Source organism: Eubalaena glacialis, chromosome 15, assembly GCF_028564815.1.
Source record: "Eubalaena glacialis isolate mEubGla1 chromosome 15, mEubGla1.1.hap2.+ XY, whole genome shotgun sequence".
Lineage (NCBI taxonomy): Eukaryota > Metazoa > Chordata > Mammalia > Artiodactyla > Balaenidae > Eubalaena > Eubalaena glacialis.
Window position 1 is genome coordinate 72,716,512 of NC_083730.1, and position 20,926 is coordinate 72,737,437.

Here is a 20,926-nt window from a genome sequence, read left to right on the forward strand (position 1 = left end):
TGGGGGCCATTTTAGAATCTGCCTCCCACGGGCAGTAGACTCCAGGGCGACTTGTTTATCTTAAAACATCCACACAAATTTTACATCTTATGTTAAAATATATCCATGTTTATTTTAATATTAAACCTCCCGTACCCCAAATCTAAAAAAACGGATGCCCCTATAAGATGTACCACATTTATCCTGTGGCTTCAAGTATCCTGGTCAGCAACCTGTAGCCCCACGGAGAAGCACAGGACTAGATGGTTTCTAAGGCCTCTGGTCCCAGCCAGGCCCCAGAAGGGAGCCCAGCTGGACAGGCCATGGGACCTGCAGCTGCTGGTGCCCAAGGACCGAGGGTACCAGGCAATGGAAGGGCCACTAGGTTTAACATCATAGCCTTCACCAAGATGTGTCGTGGAATATGGTCAGGCTAGAGTGCCCCCAAGGCCAGATAGCTCCTCTCCCAACCCAACCCCCAATAAATAAGCACAAAACCTGGCCACTGCAGCCTCAGCCCCCAGGGATGCCCTGACAGGCAGGCCAGAGAGCTCCCAGAGCCCTGGGAACAGCAGCACTGCCCACACCCTCTTCCCCAGGTCCCCGGCTAGAGTCCTGGGAGCTGTCTGAGCGGAGGGCAGGCACACCCCAGGATGGCAGAGAAAGGCCCCAAAGCAGCCTCTCTTCCTGCCGGGTCTGGGCCCTGCATCCTCAGCCTGGGGGCTGTGGTCCCTCCATCCCAGTGTGGATGTGGTGGGCACCTTGCCCCTCAGCAGGGGAGGCCCCTATCCCTCCTTCCACCCATAGGGTTTTCTGTCCTGTTCCCCCTGCCGTCTTGTTCCAGGCACCCAGGGCCCAGGGCCGGGATGCAGGTGGAGGGGTCCCTTCCCCACATGCAGAGACCCAGCCGGGGCAGCTAATCATCTGAGTAGCGGTTCCCTGCAGGAGAGGAGAAAAAATATCAGGGAGCGAGGTGTCAGGTGGGAACCAGGTGGAGATGGTCAAGGGCCCCCACCCTTGGTGCTCACCCAGGACGTTGAATTTGCACAGCGGGCAGGTCTGCTGGAGCATCAGCCAGGGGTCCACGCAGTCTCGGTGAAACTCATGCTTACAGGGCAGCACGCGGAGCCACTGCAGGGTGGGGGAGAGGGCTCAGGCCACAGGCATAGGCCTCCAGTGGGGGTAGCAGGCCCCACGCCCTCACCTGAGCTGGGGAACTGAAACCCCTGTGACCTGCCCCACCCCCATGCTGCTTTCCATAGCTCTGGTGGGGCTGGGTGAAGGCCTGATTGGGGTACTTCTCAGGTCTCTTGGGAGCAGGGTAGGGGGCATCACGTGTCAGCCGAAGGCTGGCCTCTGCCCAGGGCACTAACTTGCTTGTTGCAGAAATAGTCCAGACACACGGCGCAGGTCTCAGCACTAGGCTCCGGGGGGCCCTGTGCTGCCCGGCCCAGCCGGCAACGCCGGGTCTTGAGGGACGCCAGCCTCTGCACCACCCGGCGCTTGAGCAGGTCCACCTGTGGGGGAAGGGCACACAGTTCCCGAGGGCTGGGGACACCAGGGCTCCCGAGGGCCCCCGAGGGCTGGCTCCCACCTGGCCTCGGGGCTCCCGCTGGCTCTGCCGGGATGCCTGCCGCTGAGCTTGGACCACGAGGCCTGTGCACAGGAGCATGGCCACCAGCAAGATGGTGTTCCACAGCTGTTGCAGGGGCTTCTGGGGAGAAGAGCAGGGTGTCAGAGGCACTGGGGCCACCCCACCCTCTTTACCCAGTAAATCCACCCCAAGGACCAGGCAGATGAGGTCCATGGGCACCATGACCCCGGAGGCGCCAGGCTTCCTCTTCTGAAGCTGCTGTCCCCCGCCTCCGCCCCGTGCTCTCTCAGGGGCTGCCCCAGCTCCACCCTACATCAGTGCTCAGCCCAGGCCAATCCTGGGCAACAAACCTGGTGTTTGTGCACTCACAGAAGTATCTACTGACAGCCTCACAGATTCCCCAGCCCAGGACCCCCATCCCTACCCAGCACTCCTCCTGGTCTGCTCTCCTGGCTGCCATCACCCACCCACCCACCCCCATCCAGGCTGAGCATTCACAGCCTGAGAGGGCGCTAGTCCCTAGGCCCTGTCTCCTCACTCCCTAGAGGCCCCGCACGCCCCTCCTCTCCTCCCCACTCTGCTGCTCTTCAGGTGCCCTGCTCAGGCCTCACCCGCCCAGTTCCCACCCACAGTCACAGGGATCTCACCTGCAAACCCGATTACACAGCACCCCTACTTGACCCTTCCCTCTGATGCTCCCCTCCCGCCTCCTCCGCATTCCCCATCCTCAGGAGGAAACCCAAACTCTTCTACCAGGGGGCCCTCAAGGCCCTTGATCTCCACCCCCCCCCATGCTCCCTGCCCCTCCCACGTCTGTGCCTTTCCACACTGTTCCCGGTCTTGGGAACTAATGCTCTTCTTCCACGCTCCCTCCCTTGGCTTATGGCTTTGGACACCTCTTGCTCTGGAAGCTCTCCCTGACCAACCCTGCCAGGCAAATGTTCCCCCCTCACCTCCCCTGCCACCCTCCTCATACCCACTCTGCCCTCAGCGGTCCTCCAGCTCGCGCTGGTGGGAGGGAACCACGTCTGAGGTACCTCACTTCGCCTTTGAGAGGCCCCCAGGGGGACACACTGACCTAGACTGAACTGCCACCATATCCAGTGCGGCAGACAGGCTGTGACCACTCAACAGCTGGCTCAGGAGATGACACAGCGGAGGAAGCAAGACCCAGCCGCTGACCCACCAGCACGCGGGCCTGCGGATGTGTCACAACTAATAAATGCATTCGTTTAAAAGTTTTCTGCCACCGTGTTCTTCCCCAGCCAATGCTGAAGTTCAACTGCCAACACGTGGTGGGAGAGGGGCTGAGAAGTGATTTGATGGGCAAGGTTGGGTGCTGTTAGGGTCACAAGATGTTGCTTTTGTTCAGGGTGGAAGCACTCTGGGGGCCACTGCCAAGAGGGGTCTGTGAGCCCCAGCTTCACGCTCTGTCCCACCCTTGCCCCCTGGCTTGGGTCCCCGTCCCCTTTCATCCACGGTGGGATGGTGACACCTACTCAGGAAGCTCTCCCGAAGCCCCTAGGCTGAGCTCAGGCGCCTTCACCATGACTGGAGGGCCATGCCCCCTCACCAGCTCAGTCATCACCCCAGCAGGTGACAGTGTCTCTGGCCTAGCTCCTCTCCTGATGGGGGCGCATGAGCCCAGGGCTAGAGCTGCCCTGTCCTCATACCCCCTGCCATGCTGAGCCAGGCTGACACGTGGCAGGACTCGCGCGACCTTTATACTGTAAGCTCTCTGGGGCAGAACCTGGAGCTCCGTGCTTTGGAGCGGCCAGTGAGTTCCGGGTGGGCCGAGGGTGTGGCTGGCCTGGAGCTCTACTGGAGGCCAGAGACCCCATCTCCCCAGGCTCGGTGCATCTTGGGGACCCCCAGGTGAGGAAGGAGGGCAGGGTTGGGCCTTGTCCATCAGAGCAGTAGGACATGGTCATCGGACTTTTCTGATACATGCTGGCTACAGCTCTGGATGCCCAGAGGCTGGAGGAATGGTGAATGGGCCCTAGGGCTGAGAGCTGGCCCTGGCTGTCCTTCAGACACCTCAGCACCCGTGGGCTCCCAACACCTGTACTGGCACACCCCGGCCAGCAGCAAGGCCAAGGCTGTTCAGCTTTGCCCTCACAACCAGCCAGCCTCACCTGACCTACAGTACGTGCCCACCTCCTGGCCTCTTGGGCATGCTCCTGGCCTGCTCCTCTCTGAGCTCCAGGCTTTCTGCCCGCACCTCCTCCCAGTCTCGCATCTGACAGCCCCTCACCAAATGCCTGCCCCTCCCAGAAGTCCATGTGGGCTGCCCTCCAGGGGGAGAGAGGGCGGGCTCTCTCCTCTTCCAGAAAGCCCTTCCTTCCACTCCCGCAGCCTCACTGCCCGCTCCCTCTGCAGAACTGTGGTTCACGCTGCTCAAGCGAAATTGTGCTGTCTGGGCTGCCTCCGTGTAAGTTCCTCTTCTCTGCCTGTCTCTGAGGCCTTGAACGGCAGAGCCCGGGTCTTCCAGGCCTTTTGTACCCTCCACAGCCCTTCTCACGGAACCCCAAGTGTCCTAGAATATCAGAAGTCCTTTGGTGATTGTTGACTTACTCGAGCACTCATAACAATAAAGGTATTGTAGCAGAGCAGCCACCCATCTGCTCAGTGCCCGCCGTGAGATTTACATTCACGATCTCAACAATCCTGTGGCCATGTGCTATACCTGTTCACAAATGAGGAACGTGAGACCAGAGGTTAAACACGCAGCCTAACATTGCCCAGCTAAGGTTTCAGAGCCTCATTCCAAGTCTGCTTGACTTGAAGCTGCCTTGCACGGCTCCGCATCCACCAAGGCATGCTGGAGGCTGCATGTCAGGAGAGCGGGGCAAACCTGCCCTGCAGAGTGGGAATTTGAGAAATGCTTGTAGACACAATACCTTTGACCCTCTCTATGCTAAGCATTGGGAAAGCCAGAGACAAATAAGACACAGCCTGGCCTTCGGGAGACAAAGTCACAGTCCCCAACGGTCACACAGGATGGGCTGTCCTAAGAGGCCTATGAAGGGCCTGACAAAGCACTGCTGTGATTTAAAAGCAGGAGAGGGGGCTTCCCTGGTGGCGCAGTGGTTGAGAATCCGCCTGCCAATGCAGGGAACACTGGTTCGATCCCTGGTCTGGGAAGATCCCACATGCCGCGGAGCAGCTAAGCCCGTGTGCCACAACTATCGAGCCTGTGCTCTAGAGCCTGTGAGCCACAACTACTGAGTCCCCGCGCCACAGCAACAAAGACCCAACGCAGCCAGAAATAAATAAATTTCTTTTAAACATTAAAAAAGAATTAAAAAAATAAAAATAAAAGTAGTAGGGGGGCTGGGGGCCCAATGTGAGGGAGGCTTTCCAAAGAAGGCAGGAGGATGAGTTGTGAGGGCTCTGGCTGGACTGGGACATACAGAGCTGGAGAAAAAGGGTGTCCAAGCCTACAGACAAGCCCCGGTGGCAGGAGACCGGGGCGTGAGTGGAGACCGGTAAATGGCACAGAGTGGCTGGAGTGTAGGGAGAAGACTGGGAAAAAAACAGGGTGAGTGATCAGGAGAGCTGTGAAAGCCAGGTAAGGAGTTTGAACTTCATTCTGCAGGTGATAGGGAGTCAAAGAAGGCTTCTGAGAGGGACAGGGACGTGACAACAGCAGCAGCTAAGGCTGACTGTGCGTGACGCCGGGTCAGGCACCACACTGAGCACCCACCCGGCCCCTGAACCCTCACAGCAGCCCTGCGAGGTGCAAGGGGTGGTCCTCCCCACCAGGGCAGGAAGAGGCCACAGGACTGGAGACAAGTCATGTGTGTGGTCCCCCCACCCCCACCTCCTCTCCCCAGGCACCCACCTGCTCCTGGGCCCGACTGCCTCCCAGGCACACCAAGTCCTGCCATCCTCCGTAGCTGTCCTTGGAGAGGCCACAGGTGGTCCACAGGGTCAGCTTCCACTCGATGTTGGCCGACAGGGACTCTCCGCTGGTGATCTCAGCCGTGGCCTGGGTCCTCCTGGGAGGGGAGGCCAAAGGGGCCAGACGGAAGGGCTCTTGGGAGGAGAGGCCCGGACCCACTCACCCCAGCCTTGTGGGAAAAGGATACCCCCGAGTATCACCCCACAGCCCTTCTGCTTTGGCCCCCACGCCTTTCCCAGCCAGTGGTTTTTCTAGTTCTCATAACAGCCGGCCAAGCAGGCCCTCAAGCACAGGGAAGAGTCAATCAGGAATCTGGTTTCCTCCTTGTTGGAGCCAATCACCTCCACGTATAGAGCCCATAGAATCATCTCCTTCTAGTCCCCTCACCCATTTTTCAGACTAGGAGGCTACAGTCTCAGACTAACAGGGAAGGCCCTGGTCCCAGGACCCCTGAGCCCATGACAAAGCCAAGGACCCTAGCACCCAAGCCCAGTCCTTTGAGCCCAAACCCCAACTCACTGCAGCAGTGCCTCCAACAGCTTAGTGACATTGGAAGAATAATGGAGGACGATCACTGGCCTGAGCAGAAGCTGGGATATGTCCAGCTGTAGGGGGACAGGGAGGTCAGCCAGGCCAGGTCACCCATTCCCCAGCCTACGTGCCCCGAAAGCCTGATCCGGTTTACCTCTCGGACCACGTTGTGGTTCAAGATGAGGAGAAGCAGGGCAGAGGCTCCCAGGAAGAGCGCCCTCCGCATCTGCAGGACAGAGGCAGAGGCTAGCACACACCCTGCCCACACACCTGTCTCACCACCTGTGGTCATAGTTATTCTCAGCTCCTGGCTCTGCGGTTAGCATTTCCTCTGGACAGATCAGCTATAAGCTCCCTGAGGTCAAGGGCAAAAACCCTTATTCCTCTCACCTTCCCCCCAGATGCTCTGGGGGACCCAAATAATACTGTGCCTTCCCTGGTCCAAGCAGGGCAGGCCTGCCCATCGACCCCCAGCAGGAACTCCCCATTGGATACTCTCAAAGTCTGGCTGAGCTTCCTGACTCTCTCTGGCCTCCTCCCACCTCCCTGCTGCCAACCACACTGACTCCAGTCTACCCCTGGGGTCCCTTGCCCCAGCCAGGCCCAGGGCTTCTCTGGAAGCTCCTTAGGGGCCCACCTGGTAGTCTGGTTCTAGCAGTTGCCTTGAAAACCCTTCCTCCAGCCCCCTTTCCACATACACCCCCTGCACCTGCTGAACCAGAGCCTTAGGATAGGCCTGTGGGCCGCTGTCCTGACTCTCCTGGTGAATCTGGGCCTCCTGCTCCTTGCCCACGTATGCCACTGCAATCCAGCCTTCTACGGGCACCTCCTGCTCAGCATCCACGATGTCCATCTGTGGGGCGAGGGGCCATGGTAGAGGGAGGAGGGGGAGGAAGGGGGATCGGTCACACAGACGATGCAAGGCCAGGGTTTGGGAACGAGTCTGGAGGGGAGGGCATCTGATCTCAGGTTCTGGAAGCCGGAATGCTGGGGGCCTGGGCAGCCTGGGGAAGGGGCGCTGGGCTGACAGGGCTTGGTCCAGGATGAAGGCTGGATCTGGGTGCAGGGTCTACGGCGGGGCGGGGGCCATATGGCTCAGCGGCGCTCACCAGCAGCAGGCGGCCACCCAGAGGGAGCGCCGGGTCGGCCTCGGGGCCGATCCTGACGCCCTCCAGCAACAGAGCGTCCTCCCGCGGCAGCCTCACGTCCACCCGCACGGCGCGGGCCCCGCCCCGCCCCGCCCTGGCAGTGGGCTCGCTGCCGTCCGCCGCGGCCCCGGGCCCCGCCAGGCCCAGCCAGAATGGCAGCAGGGGCAACAGCAGCAGCAGTGGCGACGGCGGCGGCGGAGGAGGAGGCGGCGGCGGCGACCTCGGCGCGGGGCGAGCGGCGGGGCCCATGGCTGGAGACAAGCGCACCGGGGGTCCTGGGAGCATGGGGAAGCGGAGGGAGCCAGGCCGCAGCCGGACAGGGCGGGACGCCGGTGGGGGGGGGGGGGCGGGGCCGTGGCCGGACGGGGAGGAGCGCCGGGAGGCGGGGTGGGCTCGCGGCGGCTCCTGCGCCCGGACTCGGCCGCGCGCGCCCCCTGGTGGCCGTGGAGAACACAGGCGCCGGCGGTCAGCGGGGCTGGAGCCGGGCGGAGCCCAGGTCAACGAGCAGAGGTGGGAAGTCAGAGAAGGCGCTCTCAGCTTTCGGTTGTCAGACGGCGGAGACCAGAGGAAGGGAGACCGACGGAGATAGTTGGAAGATAGTTGGCGACTTGGGGAGCCGGAGGCACGATTGGGGCCCCAGAAGGGCAGCAACGAGGAACTTCTGGGGGTCTGGACGCTAGCCCTTGCTCTGGAGCCGCCCGACGGTCACACGGTTGGCCTGGTTCTCCATTTCTCCACCAGACTGAACTCCAGAGACTGGCCTGACAGGCGTTCGGGGGTGGGGAGGGGCGACATTGAAGCAAGGGTCCTGGAGGGGCAGAGAGAGGGGCCAGGGACGCCCAGCTAACACAGTTCCTCAGTGGGGCCCAGAGGCTGGGTCTTCAGGCCTTGAAACGGGCACGATAGAAGACCAGCACTGCCTCACCCCCAACAAGTCATGTCTGATGCCCACCGGAATGTGAAAGTTCCGTGGACGGCCCTAAAACTCGTCCTTCTCTCCCAGGGGTTGCTGCTGCTGGAAGCTGGCTCAGTCTGAAAACTTTTAAAAAATTGTATCGTGATAAAAGGGCAAAGGCCTGAGGAGCCATGACACTCTTTCCCCCAATATTTTATTATGAAAAATTTCAAGCATGCAGAAAAATTGAAAGAATTTTACAGGGAACACCTGTATAACCACCAACGTTGAACTATCAAGATGCTCCTGAAGAATAAGATGGAGAGAATAAGACAGTCTGAGATCAGCCTGAAGTCAGACAAATAGGGCATCAAACGCAGAAGCCAGAAACTGACCCGCACACAAAAGCGTGGCTGTGTAAGAAGAAGCGTTGCATTTGAGGAGAGGGGAGGAGGCAGTAGGATGGACTGTTTGATAAATTGTGCTAAGGGAATGGGTTACCATAAGGAAAATAAATGGTATTAGACTCCTACTGCACATCATACACAAAAAAATCAATTCCATGTGGATTAAAGACGTAAATATGAAAAGTAATACCCTAAACATTTTTTAGAAAAAAAACATAGGAGAATATCTTGGTTACTTCAAGGTCAAGAGAGATTTTTTTTTTCTTCCAACTTTATGGAGATATAATTGACATACAGCACTGTATAAGTTTAAAGGGCTACAGCATCATGATTTGACTTACGTTCATTATGAAATTATCATAAATTTAGTGAACAGCCATCGTCTCAGACAGATACAAAATTAAAGAAATGGAGGACTTCCCTGGTGGCACAGTGGTTAAGAATCTGCCTGCCAATGCAGGGGACACAGGCTCGAGCCCTGGTCCGGAAGACCCCACATGCCGCGGAGCAACTAAGCCCGTGTGCCACAACTACTGAGCCTGCACTCTAGAGCCTGTGAGCCACAACTACTGAGCCCGTGTGCCACAACTACGGAAGCCCACGCGCCTAGAGCCCGTGCTCCACAGCAAGAGAAGCCACCGCAATGAGAAGCCTGCGCACCGCAACGAAGAGTAGCCCCTGCTCACTGCAACTAGAGAAAGCCCGCACGTGGCAACAAAGACCCAACGCAGCCAAAAATAAAAAATGATAATAAATTAAAAAAAAAGAAATGGAAAAAAATTGTGATGATAACTCAGGATTTACTCTGAACAACTTTCATATATAATATTCAGCAGTGTTAATTCTATTTATCATGTTGTACATTATATCCCTAGTACTTATTTATCTTATAACTGGAAGTTTGTAGTACCTTTTGACTGCCTTTATCCAATTCCCCCTCCCCCAGGAGAGATTTCTTACTACATAAAAGCAGATTATAAAGGAAAATATTGAAAAAAATTCATCCACAATAAAAAATGAAAAACTCTGTTAACCCAAACATTGTAATAAAGCGGCAGGGAAAGCCACCAAATGAGAAAAGGTATTTGCAACCAAATGATTCATATGCAGAATATACAAATACATAGATATGGGCACAAGATACAAATAGGCATTTGCCAAAAGAGGAAACAAGAATGGTCAATAAATATGAAAAGATGCTCAACCTAATCATTAATCAGAGAGATACAAATTAAGGTCTTATGAGAGATCAACTGGCAAAAATTTGAAGTCTGACAATGCCAAGTGCTGGTAGGAATGTGGATCTGTACACTGCTGATGGGCGTACAGCCTGGTTGTGCTGGTACAGGACAGCCACGCTGGTAATAATTGTACATCAAATAAAACTGGAGATGCACACTCTCAGGAATTCCACTCCTGGGTATACAGTGTACTCTAGAATAGTGGTTCTCAACACAGACTGAACATTAGAATCATTTAAGGATCTTCTAAAAAATACTGATGCCCAACCTCTACTCCAAATCAACTGAATTGTTATCTCTGGAGGTGGGGCCTTTGTTGTTGGAAATGAAAAGAAGCTTGCACACCAGGTGACTCTGCTGGCTGAGAATCATTCCCTGGGCATGTGCAGAACATCCCTATTTGAATAGTAAAAGACTGAAAACAGCCCGACTCACAATCACTAAAGAGATAAATCGTGATATCTTCATGTGTAGCATACAATGCAATAGAGAAAAATGAATGGACTAGATATGTGTATCACCATGGATAATTCTCACAGAATGCTTAGCTCGAAAAGCAAGTCTCCATATAATACATGCTATTTAAGTTCAAAAAAATCGACTTAAGGTCAACATACAAAAATCAGTTGTGTTTCCATACACCAGCAATGAATAATCCTAAAAGGAAATTAAGACAACAATTCTATTTACAATAGTATTCAAAAGAATAAAAATATCTGGGAGGGACTTCCCTGGCAGTCCAGTGGTCAAGACGCCGGGCACGGGTTCCATCCCAGGTTGGGGAACTAAGATTCCCGCATGCTGCGCAGCGCAGCCAAAAAAAAAAAGAATTACCATCTGATCCACTTCTGGGTATATCCAAAAGAATTGAAGGCAGGGACTCAAACAAGTGTTTGTACACCAGCATTCATAGCAGCATTATTCACAATAGCCAAAATATGAAAACAACTGTTACTGAACCAGGTTCGTTTTGCCCGTTGCACAAGCCGAAACGCTGGGACACTGAGGTTTGCAGCAAAGAGGGGGTTTATTCATAAGGCAGCCAAGTGAGGAGATAGGAGAAGAAGTCTCAGATCTGCCTCCCTGAAGGCAAGGGGCTCCGGGGTATTCATGGGATGAAGATAAAGCAAGCAGGGCGGTCTGAGGCATGGGGAGTGTGGGGAGCGTAGGGAAAGGCGATTGGAAAAAGGGGAGGTAATCTTCATTCTGCACAGGCGTAACTAAACTACAGGTCTCTGCACGTTCATAGCACAATCTGAGGGTGGAATTTTGGCCCTCTGACATCAAAAGGTCACCAAGCGGGCACTCGAGCATGCCCAGTTGGAGGGTCAGTGGTCCTATCCAGTCTTAACCAGCTCACCTCAAATTAGGCACAGCTGACTCTAAGTTTCTGGAAAACAACTCGGGCAAATATCTTATTGTTTAGGCCACTGCTGCTTGGAGGACATGCATCTTAAAATGACCTTGATTAGTGAAGGCAGGTGAAATGGATTTGACTCATTACCCACAGTTTTGCAACCGAAATGTCCACCAGTGGATAAATGGGTAAACAAATTTTGATATGTTCATATGCTGGAATAGTATTTAGTCATAAATAGGAATGAGGTGCCGACACCCATGACAACATGGATGAATCTTGAAAACATTATGCTAAGTGAAAGTAGCCATACACAAAAGGCCATGTATTATTGTATGATGTGTCCAGAATAGGTAAATCCATAGAGATGGAAAGCAGATCGGTGGCTGAGGAGAAGGTGAAATGACAAATGACTGCTTCACAGGTACGGGGTTTCCTTCTGGGGTGACGAAAATGTTTTGGAACTGGATAGAGGTGCTGGTTGCCCAACGTTGTGAATGTACTCAATACCACTGATTTTCTTACTTTAAAATGGTTCATTTTATGTTGTGTGAAACTCACCTCAAGGGCAAAAAAAACCGCAGGACTGTCTGTATTTTTAAGAAATGCATTCACTTGTAACAAAACTCTAAAACAATCAGGCAAACGAGAAACACAAAGTTCAGTTCACCAGTGTGGGATGTAACTGGGGAGGGACACCCTCCCCAGCGGTCTCGGTGTTCTGCTTTTTAAGTCACATGATTGTTCGTTATATCATTCTTCTTTGTATAGGTTACTAACATTCTTTTGTATGTTCTAAGTTGCAAAATGCACAGTGGAGGCCCCTTGGTGTCCACGGAGAGTCTTGTTTCTCTGATTCTGTGAATGTCCCAACCCGTCTGTCAGCCCCAATGACAAGGTTGCAAGGACACACCCTGTAATTAGCCAGGCCATTGGCTCCACTGTCTCCCTATCCCTGTTCCCACCACTTTCTCCCTACCCCCCCCCAGGCAGTGGGTCCTTGCTGCCCCCCAACACACACACACCTACCAGATACAGATCCCAGCTCACACCCGTCCCCCACCTAGAACGCATCTCTTCTTCCCCACAAATGTCCACATCCTAGCCTTCAGTCAGTGGGAGCCTGAGGGCTGCTGTAAACTTGGTGAGTGACCAGTGTTACCTTGCGGTCTGTCCTCCCACGGGGTAACCCTGGTGATCCTGGAAGAGACAAAGGCTTGAGGATACAGTCTCAACGTGGGAGGGTGTAGCCCAGGCCAGGCCAGGCCAGCCCAGGCCCTTCTGCTGCTGGGTGGGGTGGGGTTGGGGGCAGTAGAGGAGCAGTAGAGATCAGCCTTGCTACTGATGGGAGAGTAAGCCCAGGAACAGAGGCAGCAAAGGACCAGAGATTGACTACAGGGAGGTGAATGCTCAGAGAGGCCCTGCTTGGGAACAGAGCATCTAAAGACAAGAGAGACCAGGGCTTCCCTGGTGGCGCAGTGGTTAAGAATCCGCCTGCCATTGCAGGGGACACAGGCTCGAGCCCTGGTCCGGGAAGACCACTGAAATGAGAAGTCCGTGCACCGCAACGAAGAGTAGCCCCTGCTCACTGCAACTAGAGAAAGCCCGCACGCAGCAACGAAGACCCAACGCAGCCAAAAATAGATAAATAAAATAAATAAATTTATAAAAAATAAAATAAATAAATAAATAAAGACAAGAGACCACAGGGTAGGAAGGGATCTCAGAAGGGATCCCAGCTGGGGGAGGAGGCGGGTCACGGGGCCTGGTGCTGACCCTCAGGCCACTCTACTCTCAGGGATGGACGGACAGGATGCTCAGCCCTGCAGGCCCCTCCAGAGGAGCAAAACCCCCAAATCCTGGCTTGCTTCACTTCTGGGGCAGGGTAGGGAGCTGGTAGGGACAGAGCCATCAGTTTCTCAGCCTGTGCCTCCAGGCAAGCTGCTTCCCTTTTCTTGGCCTGTGTCCCCAACTAGGAGTTGGACTAAAAATTTGGGGGGTGGGTCTTTTCACCAGGCATGCTGTGATCCCAAGTGGCTTGTGTCCTGGAGTACAAGGCTTCCTGGCTCTGGGCTGGGCTGTGAACTGTGTGGAGGAGGTCCCCCATCCCCCAGCTTTCCTCATCCCCCCTAAAGTTGCAAGGGGACAGAGGAAGAAATGAAGCCGTTAATGAAAGTGTGAAGCATGGGGTGCCTTACCCCAAGCACTAATGGGGCAGGGGCAGGGAAATGGTTCAGACTTGGTACCAGGAACGTGATATGTGGTGAGGCTGACATGAGCCCAGGGCTGCTCTTCCTCTGCTGTGAAACGAATTCTTCATTGTGATTCCAGGCTGTGCATAAAATGGTCAAGCACCCCATGAGTCCACGGATGGTGGTGCTGGCAGAAGGATGAAGGGCAGGGAAGGCAAATCCATGTTCAGAATACAAGTCTGCTCCAGTGAGCACGAACCTCGGCCCCTGTGATGGAGGAGCGCCAATGTGATCGAGCTGCCACCAGGTGGCAGGCTAGTCCCCAGGCAATGGGGCCACACTGGGGCCCAATATTGGTCTCTGCTGTTTTTACAAAGGGGCCTTGAGGAAGGCAATGCCTTGCTCACAGGAATGTACCACCCATGGGGGTGTGAACTAAAAAGGCTGCCTGCCATATCAGTAAACAAAGGATGTCGCAGCCATCAAGCCACCACATTATAGCCACCCCACCAGTGAGCCCTGAGGGAACTCAGGATGAGAATACAAAGGATGCTGGCCCCATGTAGCTGAGGTGCATATCAAAGGAATGATTTCAGTGAGCCCAGACTCTTCCCATACACAGAAAAGCGCCACATTCCTTAACTTAAGATATCTGGTTTTCTTATCTTAACAGGAATCTTTTGATGTTCCGACTACCTGGTCTTTGTTGCAAAAACTCCTATGTATCCTTGCTTCCCCACCCTCCTCTTCGGAACAGTTTCTCAGAATTATCTGAGATGCTGTGTCCCGGGTTTAAGTCCTCAGATTTGGCCACCGAATAAAACATAACTTTTAGGTTGTGCATTTTTTTTTTTCAGTTGACAGGGGCTTCAAGCCCAGTTGCAGCAACAGAGGACTAGGCTGGTGGGGGGACTGTATTTTCAGAACTCAGAGGTCCCTGAGATCTCTTCACCTTATAGGCACGAGCCCCAGACACATAACAAATCATCTTAGAAAAATCTTAGACTGTCCCTTCGTTGCCTGGTTTCATCATCACCTCCCTCTACTCACCCAGACGCCCAGCGAGGGGTGTTGACCCACCTGAGATCACACAGGGCAGGTGCACATAAGGAATGTAACTGTGGTGTGGCAAGAGGAGGGGCTGCAGAGTAGAAGGGGGGTCAGGGTGGTCAGGGTCCAGTCCTAAGGGGACAGAGTGAGTGTTGGGTCATGCCCACAAATGGATGTTGACCACCTACGGGGTTCTAGGCACTGGGCATGTAGCCATGACTATGACCAGCAATGGCTCCTGCCCTTGAGAAGAGATGGTCAACCATAACCATGTATTTCAGACCATGGTAAGTGCCACCTGAAGGAGATAAAAATAGCATTAGAGGGTGACCAGGGCTGGGGGCTGCTTCAGCTTCAGTGCCAGGGAAAGAAGGACTGTCCAAGAGTAGTGTAGTGAGGGTTAAGACCTGAATGGCAAAAATATCTGGGGGAAGAAGCAGGAAGTTCAAGTAAAACAGCTGATACATTTACTATGTTCCAGGTACTGTTCAAGTGAATTGCATGAACTAGCTCATTTAATCCCATCAACACCACATGAGGTAGCAAGATTGTCATTGCCATCTGATGGAAGGGAAATTGAGGCACAGAGGTCAAGTAACCCCAGTAAGTGATGGACCCTGGACCTGAATGCAGGTGGTCTGGCTGCAGAGTCGGTGGGCTCACCCTGAGCTGTCCTGCTTCTCAAAGGCACTGGCCGGGAATGAACAGTCTGGCTGTAGAATCTGGATTCTGTCTTGGGTGTGGGTAGAAATGACAACCCACTCCTCCCAGGGGAAGCCTCCAGGCTTGTGCCAGTTAGTGGCAGAGCCAGGGCAGAGTCTCCAGCACCCCTCCTGCCCTCCCCTCCCTTCTCCTCCTCACCCCTCCCCTCCAGGAGCCCTGAAATGCCTGCTCCCTGCCCCCAGCCTCTTGGTTCACAGCTAACTGGGCCACCTCACTCTAAAGGGATTTGACTTCTGGAGAGAACTGGAGACTGGTGAGAAAGGGCTTAGGGATTAGACAATGATACCCGGGAAGGTAAGGGACTTAATTAGGGGGGTTCGGGTGTGGGAAGTGGGGCAGGGAGAGGATTTGTGTCTTTGCAAAGCCAGGGTAGACTGTGGAAGCGAGGAGGAAGTGGGCTCCTGGGGAGGAGCCAGGTGGGCTTGGTTTCTCACGTTCTGTTGTGCCTTCAGAAATAACACATAATAGATTATAGTACTGATAATCCCTCTCATTTGTGCACCCACCACTTTTCCAGCCATTATTTCGCTTGGAAATCTCACAGCAGCCCTGGGAGAGAGGCAAGGATTATTTTTCTCCCCAGGTGACAGGCACCCAGAGAAGGCAGGTAGGTGACTTTGCCACCGGAGGAGCTGGGGTTTGGCCACAGGCCTCCTGGCTCCTGGTCCAGGTCTGCTGCCTCTGCTTTCACAACATCAGTGCAGGGGGAGAGGCAAGAGCAGGGGGTCAAGAAGCTGCAGCAGAAGTCATCGGGAACTCGGGCTGCCACCCTCCTAGACGGAAGTCCCTGAACACCCCTGGCCTCCTTATTTGGTGGGGTGGGTAGAGGGTCAGTGGGGAAAGCAGGAGGGAGAACAAACCGTAAGGTAATAGACAGGTTGCCATCCTGTATTCTGGGCAGCTGGGCAGGGCTGCAGCTGGAACCCGAGGGGCCTGCAAAGAGGGCTCCTTATCCTGCCCCCTCCCCTAGATATAACCCTCTCCCCAAGGGAGATCCACGTGTGCCCCTTCAACCTACAAAGGCACTCTCGTCCACAGTCTGAACTTACCCTGGTGGATATTCTACTCTTGTTCAACATCAAGGATGCCCAGTTCCAAGAAGAAGAAAGACCACCCCACTAGCTCAAAGATCTCAGACTAGGTTCTCCCCACCACTCAAAGGTCCTTCCTGACACCCGGCCCTCCTACAGCCACATCCCCCCATGCCCTGACTCTTTATCTGGCCCCCACTGCCCCCTCACTTCTCCACAGCCTGATCTCAGTCTGGGCGTGCCTCCCACCAATACTGTAAGTTCCCCGGGCGCAGTTTTTGACTCCATGATTAGCACAGCGCTCAGTTAAATAAGTGCCGAATGAATGAACAAACGTATGAATGAATGAATGAGCGTTTGAATAAATGGATGAATGGTCCCCAGGCCTCCTGCTCCCTCCAATCTGGCCGAATCCTGCTCAGCTATCAGGTCTCTGGGAAACCAAGGATGACCCCGCCCCCTGACTGGACGGGGACCCTCCCCTCTGCACCCCCTATGGAGGCACTGGCCACTCTGTACCGAATGGCCTTTGGCCTTGGCTGTCCCCCTGTGGACCAGGAACTCCAGGAGGGCAGGGCCTGCTGGCCTCATCCTCTGAGGTGTCCCCGTGCCTGGCCCCATGCCCGCTGCATAAGTGCTGGTAGAGCAAAGGCATGAAAGGTGCTCTAGCTTCAAGCTCCACTCAGGAGCGGAAGTCTGGGCTGCCTGGGTGTGGGGGAGGGGCGGGCACAGGAGTGAGTCCCTCACCACTGCTTCCTCATTCTGCTGCTGTCACCTCCACTGTCCGGGCCGTGTAGTCCTGGGTGGTGCAGATTTCTTTATTCCTTCCCCACTTTGCTGGAAAAAGACTTGAGGCAGCACGTGGGCAGGGCTGGGAGGAGGCTCAGAGTCAGGGCCTTTCTGCATGGCCACCCACAAGTACAAGGGCTTTCCAGAGAGTTCCAGCTGCCCCAGCCTCCTGGAAGTAGAGTGTTCCACAAATATTTGTTGAAGGGTTTAAAGGACTGTTCTCTCCGACTCTCAAATCCCTGTGCCAATCTCCGCACCACCCCTTCTCCGTTGGCACCACAGAATCAGAAGGCAGGGCACCCAGGGGCCTCCAACCTCCTGGTCAATGCCCTTGTTTTAGAGAAGAGTCATCCAAGGCCCAGGTCAAGGGCAGATGGCCCCAAGGAGGCCCCCTGCTGAATAGTCACTGCAGCACATTCACTGAAGAACGTGGTCTAGGGACTTCCCTGGTGGTCTGGTGGGTAAGACTCTGCAGTCCCAATGCAGGGGACCTGGGTTCGATCCCTGGTTGGGGAACTAGATCCCACATGCATGCTGCAACAAAGGATCCTGCATGCCACAACGAAGATCCTGTGTTCCACAACTAGGACCCGGTGCCGACAAAATAAACAAACAAACAAACAAATAAATAAATAGTTTAAAAAAAAAAAAAAAAGAATGTGGTCTAAAGCCCAGGCTCTGGACTCCCAGTCCAGTGCTCCTGCCTGTGTTCAGAGCCGCCTCCGAGAGGAATCTCAAGCCCTGGGCACTACCTCCTAAGACTAGAACTGTTACCCAATATGCCTCCTAAATCTCTGGGTTCCAGCAGTCTTCTTTCAGCTGTCCATATGCCATGCCCGGCAGGGTATACTCAGAACAGCACACCCATCACAGAGCTGGCAGGTGGAAGGGCCTGGATCTCGCCTCTGGCCTGCCTGATCTACGAGGCTGGGCTCTTTCTCTTGGGCCAGGCTGTTGCCTGACAGTCACCACTACAACACAAAGCAGTCAGTGTCAAGGCCAGGAGAGAGGGGCTACTGGTTGGCAGAGGTCATGCTGGGTTGGGCGGATCAGGGAGAAGTTCCTGGAAACATCCCTGGATCAGGCTTTGAAGGCCAGAGAGGATCTGGCAGGAGGAAACAGGAGAGGGAAGCAGCTCTGAAGAGGCAGGAGGTCAGAAGTGCATCTGAGGAGCAGCTTGGAGCTTCTCTGACTGAAATTAAAGTGTGCAGTGGGGAGAAGTGGCAGTCGAGGACACAAGGGATGCTGGGATGAGCTGGGGGTAGGCCTTGAATGCAAGTCAGGGAGGTTGGGCTGACTCCTGAAGGAACTAGGGAGCCATTGCAGATTCTTGAGTAGGGGAGCAACATACCTAACAGGGAGGGAGAATTGCCAGACCAGGATTGGGGGGATAGAGAAAAGGTGGGGATGTGGAGGAGGGAGTTCTCTTAGTAACCAGCCTGGAGGAGTTTAATTATAGATAATAAATATATAATAAATAAATAAATATATAATCCAGATTTTGATTCTAGGATTTATTTGATCAGATTAGCCGCTCCACAGTGGGCTGGAGATAGGTAAGTTTCAGTGGACAAAGGAGAAGCAGGCAGCCCCAGGGCCTGGGAAGGGCAGACTGGAGGAAGTGTACTTCATTTAGGCCTTTATAGTGGGTAAATCCAGATTCCTTGGGAGAGGGGGCTTGTTTGGGGCTGGGGACTGTTTCCTGTTGGGTGAATGTTTTCCTTGTGCTTTCCTGGGAAGCCTCTCCAGGCAGTTCCCAGGCTAGTCCAAACCCCAGCCCGTGGGCACCGGGGAGCATTTGGCCTAGAAGCCCAAGACTTGGGTTCAAGTCACAACTGCAGGCACTCTCACATGACTGCCTCTCTCCCTCAGATTCCTCAAGAAGTCACCTGACCTACCTACCTTAGGGGGTCACCATGGGCTTAAATGACAAGCTAGGTCTGAAAGTGTCTTGTAGACTGTAAAGTGCTGAACCAACCTAAGCAGTTGCTCTATTTTCCTTTGAGTAGGTCCTTCACTGAAAAGAACATCTTGCCCCTGGAAGGGTCTAAAAGAAAGATCTCAGCCAGGCACGCAGCAAGGAAGTCGGCTGTGCCCTGCCCTGAGCCAAAGCCGATGAGTCTGTAACCAGGGCAGGACTGCTAGGACTGCCTGAAAATGCTTCACAGGGGTGGGAGTTGGGGCCTCTCAGACACCAGGCTGGACCCAAGACCCTCACTCTGTGCCTGGCTGCAGACCTCCATGGTGGAGGCCTCGCCAGGTGCAGAGCGAAGTCCTCCCAAGTGTCTTTAATGGGCCTGCTGTAGCCTGCCTCTGCCTTCTAACCCAGAGAGCCAGGGACGGTCTGCTTTCCACTCTCCTGGAGTGCAGAGTACAGAGGTGGCAGGGGTTTTGCTCTAGGAGGTGTGATGCTCACAGGCTCCTAGGCCTTGCTCTGCATGAATTCCAGGCAGTAAGAGGAGGGCGCGACTCAGCACCTTCCACGGGCCAGGCACCCCGCGAAGCTCTCTACATCTGTCACGCCACTAACGACTTTGGGCAGGCCATGGCCTCTTTGGGCCTGTTTCCACGACTGTTAAGTGAGGTGAGCTGCTTGATCCCTGAATGATCTATGTTTGAGTCTCTTTCCCAGGGCTCCCCCAGGACCTAGCTCTGTGCCTACGGGAGTGTTTCTTGCATTCATTCATTCATTCGGCATTCATTTATTGAGCAGCCCCTGAGTGCAGGATGCTGTGCCGGGGGGAGGGGCTTGTGGGGATTCAGGGGTGAGTAAACAGGGTCCTGTGCCCAAGGACCTCCTGGTCTAGCAGGGCAGATGCTCCTAAGCAGGGCCACGTCAAGGTCCTGCTGGTCCTCCTGGCTCAATCCTTCTCTCCCCTCCTCTCTGGTTGTAGCCATGCTTCCTACCTACCACCAGAACTTTGCTCGTGCCATTGTGCCAGCATGGAATGAATGAATCTCCTTTCCATTTCCTTCCCATCCCAGATTTTTAGGGCCCAGTCCAATGTTACTCCCTCCATGAAGCCTTCTAGGATTATTCCAACCCAAAGCAAATTCTCCCCCCTTAAGCTCCCAGGTACTTGCCGGCTCTCTTTGGCACATTTATCTCGTCCTTGTATTCTAGTTGATGGTGCCTGTGTCTTACCTTTGGGAGTGCAGGATGGCATCCGACTCATTTCGGGATCCCCAGAACAGCGCCTAGGGCCTGGCACGCAGTAGGAGGAAAGAATGGCCAAGGCATGTGACCAGCTGCTACCCTGGAGATAGGATTAGAGTAGGGGAGGGAGGAACCCAGACAGAGAGGGAGGGCTGGTGAGCTCAGAAAGTAGGAAATGGCTTCATTGTATGGGGATGGGGCATGGCAGGATAGTCAGATGGCATCTGTCCTGCAAATCAGACTTGCAGCTAGCTACATGGGAACCCACAGCTCCGGCCCCTGGGTGTGAGCAGGGGGAAGCAGATAAGCTGATAGAAGGCCCGCTTTCTTTGGGCCATCGCTTTCACTGTGGCTTCCTCCACGTCCACCCTGCATCTCCACCCTGAGGCCGAAGCCTGGCCAGGCAGGCAGCAAAGGGAAGCTCTGCAGAGTGGACAAAGGAGTGGTCACATAGGGGAACCCTGTGCTAGGCACTGCCCTGAGTGCAGGGCAAGCTATGTACATTAGCTTGCTTTATCCTCCCATGCTGACTCAAGGTCCAGATCATCCAAATCCATTTAGTGAATGAAGAAGCTTGGATTCAGAGAGGTGAAGTTGCTCCCTGAAGTCTCATAAAAACAACGGGAAGATTTAGGATTCAAACCCAGGTCTTCTGATTCCCAGAGAGGAAGCAATCCTCCATGCCAGCTCAGGGTGCCAGCACCTTATGAGCCTCTCAGAGAGCTGCGAAGATCAGAAGCAGAGGACAGGGCTGTGGGTGGGGAGATGGGGTCTGGGCTTCCTTACCCCCCCCCCCCTCAGCCTGCCTGCCCCGAAGGGGGAGGGGAAAGGCTGTTAACACTGAAAGGCCCCAAACTGGGTTTGCAGCAGTGGTCCAAAATCCATGGCAGGACAGGAGGAGGGCAGGGGCCCCAGAGAGAAACGGCCA

General features: G+C 54.5%; 1 protein-coding gene across 2 annotated transcripts; it reads right to left on the minus strand.

Annotated features, from left to right (window-relative positions):
* Positions 1 to 99: 99 nt before the first annotated feature.
* RNF215 (ring finger protein 215) lies at positions 100 to 7,483 on the minus strand. 2 transcript variants are annotated; one of them, XM_061169566.1, is made up of 9 exons: positions 7,118 to 7,483; positions 6,718 to 6,861; positions 6,163 to 6,234; positions 5,997 to 6,082; positions 5,418 to 5,574; positions 1,574 to 1,690; positions 1,353 to 1,496; positions 1,008 to 1,110; positions 100 to 918 (listed from the first exon to the last, which is right to left on the minus strand). In XM_061169566.1, the coding sequence occupies exons 1-9, from the start codon at positions 7,439 to 7,441 to the stop codon at positions 896 to 898; spliced, it is 1,170 nt and encodes a 389-aa protein (XP_061025549.1). In that variant the 5' UTR covers positions 7,442 to 7,483; the 3' UTR covers positions 100 to 895. The 2 variants fall into 2 exon arrangements, with proteins under 2 accessions (XP_061025549.1, XP_061025548.1); XM_061169565.1 differs by having other exon boundaries at positions 1,574 to 1,693.
* Between the last annotated feature and the right edge of the window lie 13,443 nt (positions 7,484 to 20,926).

Excerpts from the sequence above, each read along its gene's own strand:
- RNF215 (XM_061169565.1), bottom strand. The coding sequence starts at position 7,441 with ATGCTCCCAGGACCCCCGGTGCGCTTGTCTCCAGCCATGGGCCCCGCC. Across the intron at positions 6,235-6,717 it reads CTAAGGCTCTGGTTCAGCAG|ATGCGGAGGGCGCTCTTCCT; the intron begins GTGCAGGGGGTG and ends TCTGTCCTGCAG. Across the intron at positions 1,497-1,573 it reads AGCGGGAGCCCCGAGGCCAG|GTGGACCTGCTCAAGCGCCG; the intron begins GTGGGAGCCAGC and ends CTTCCCCCACAG.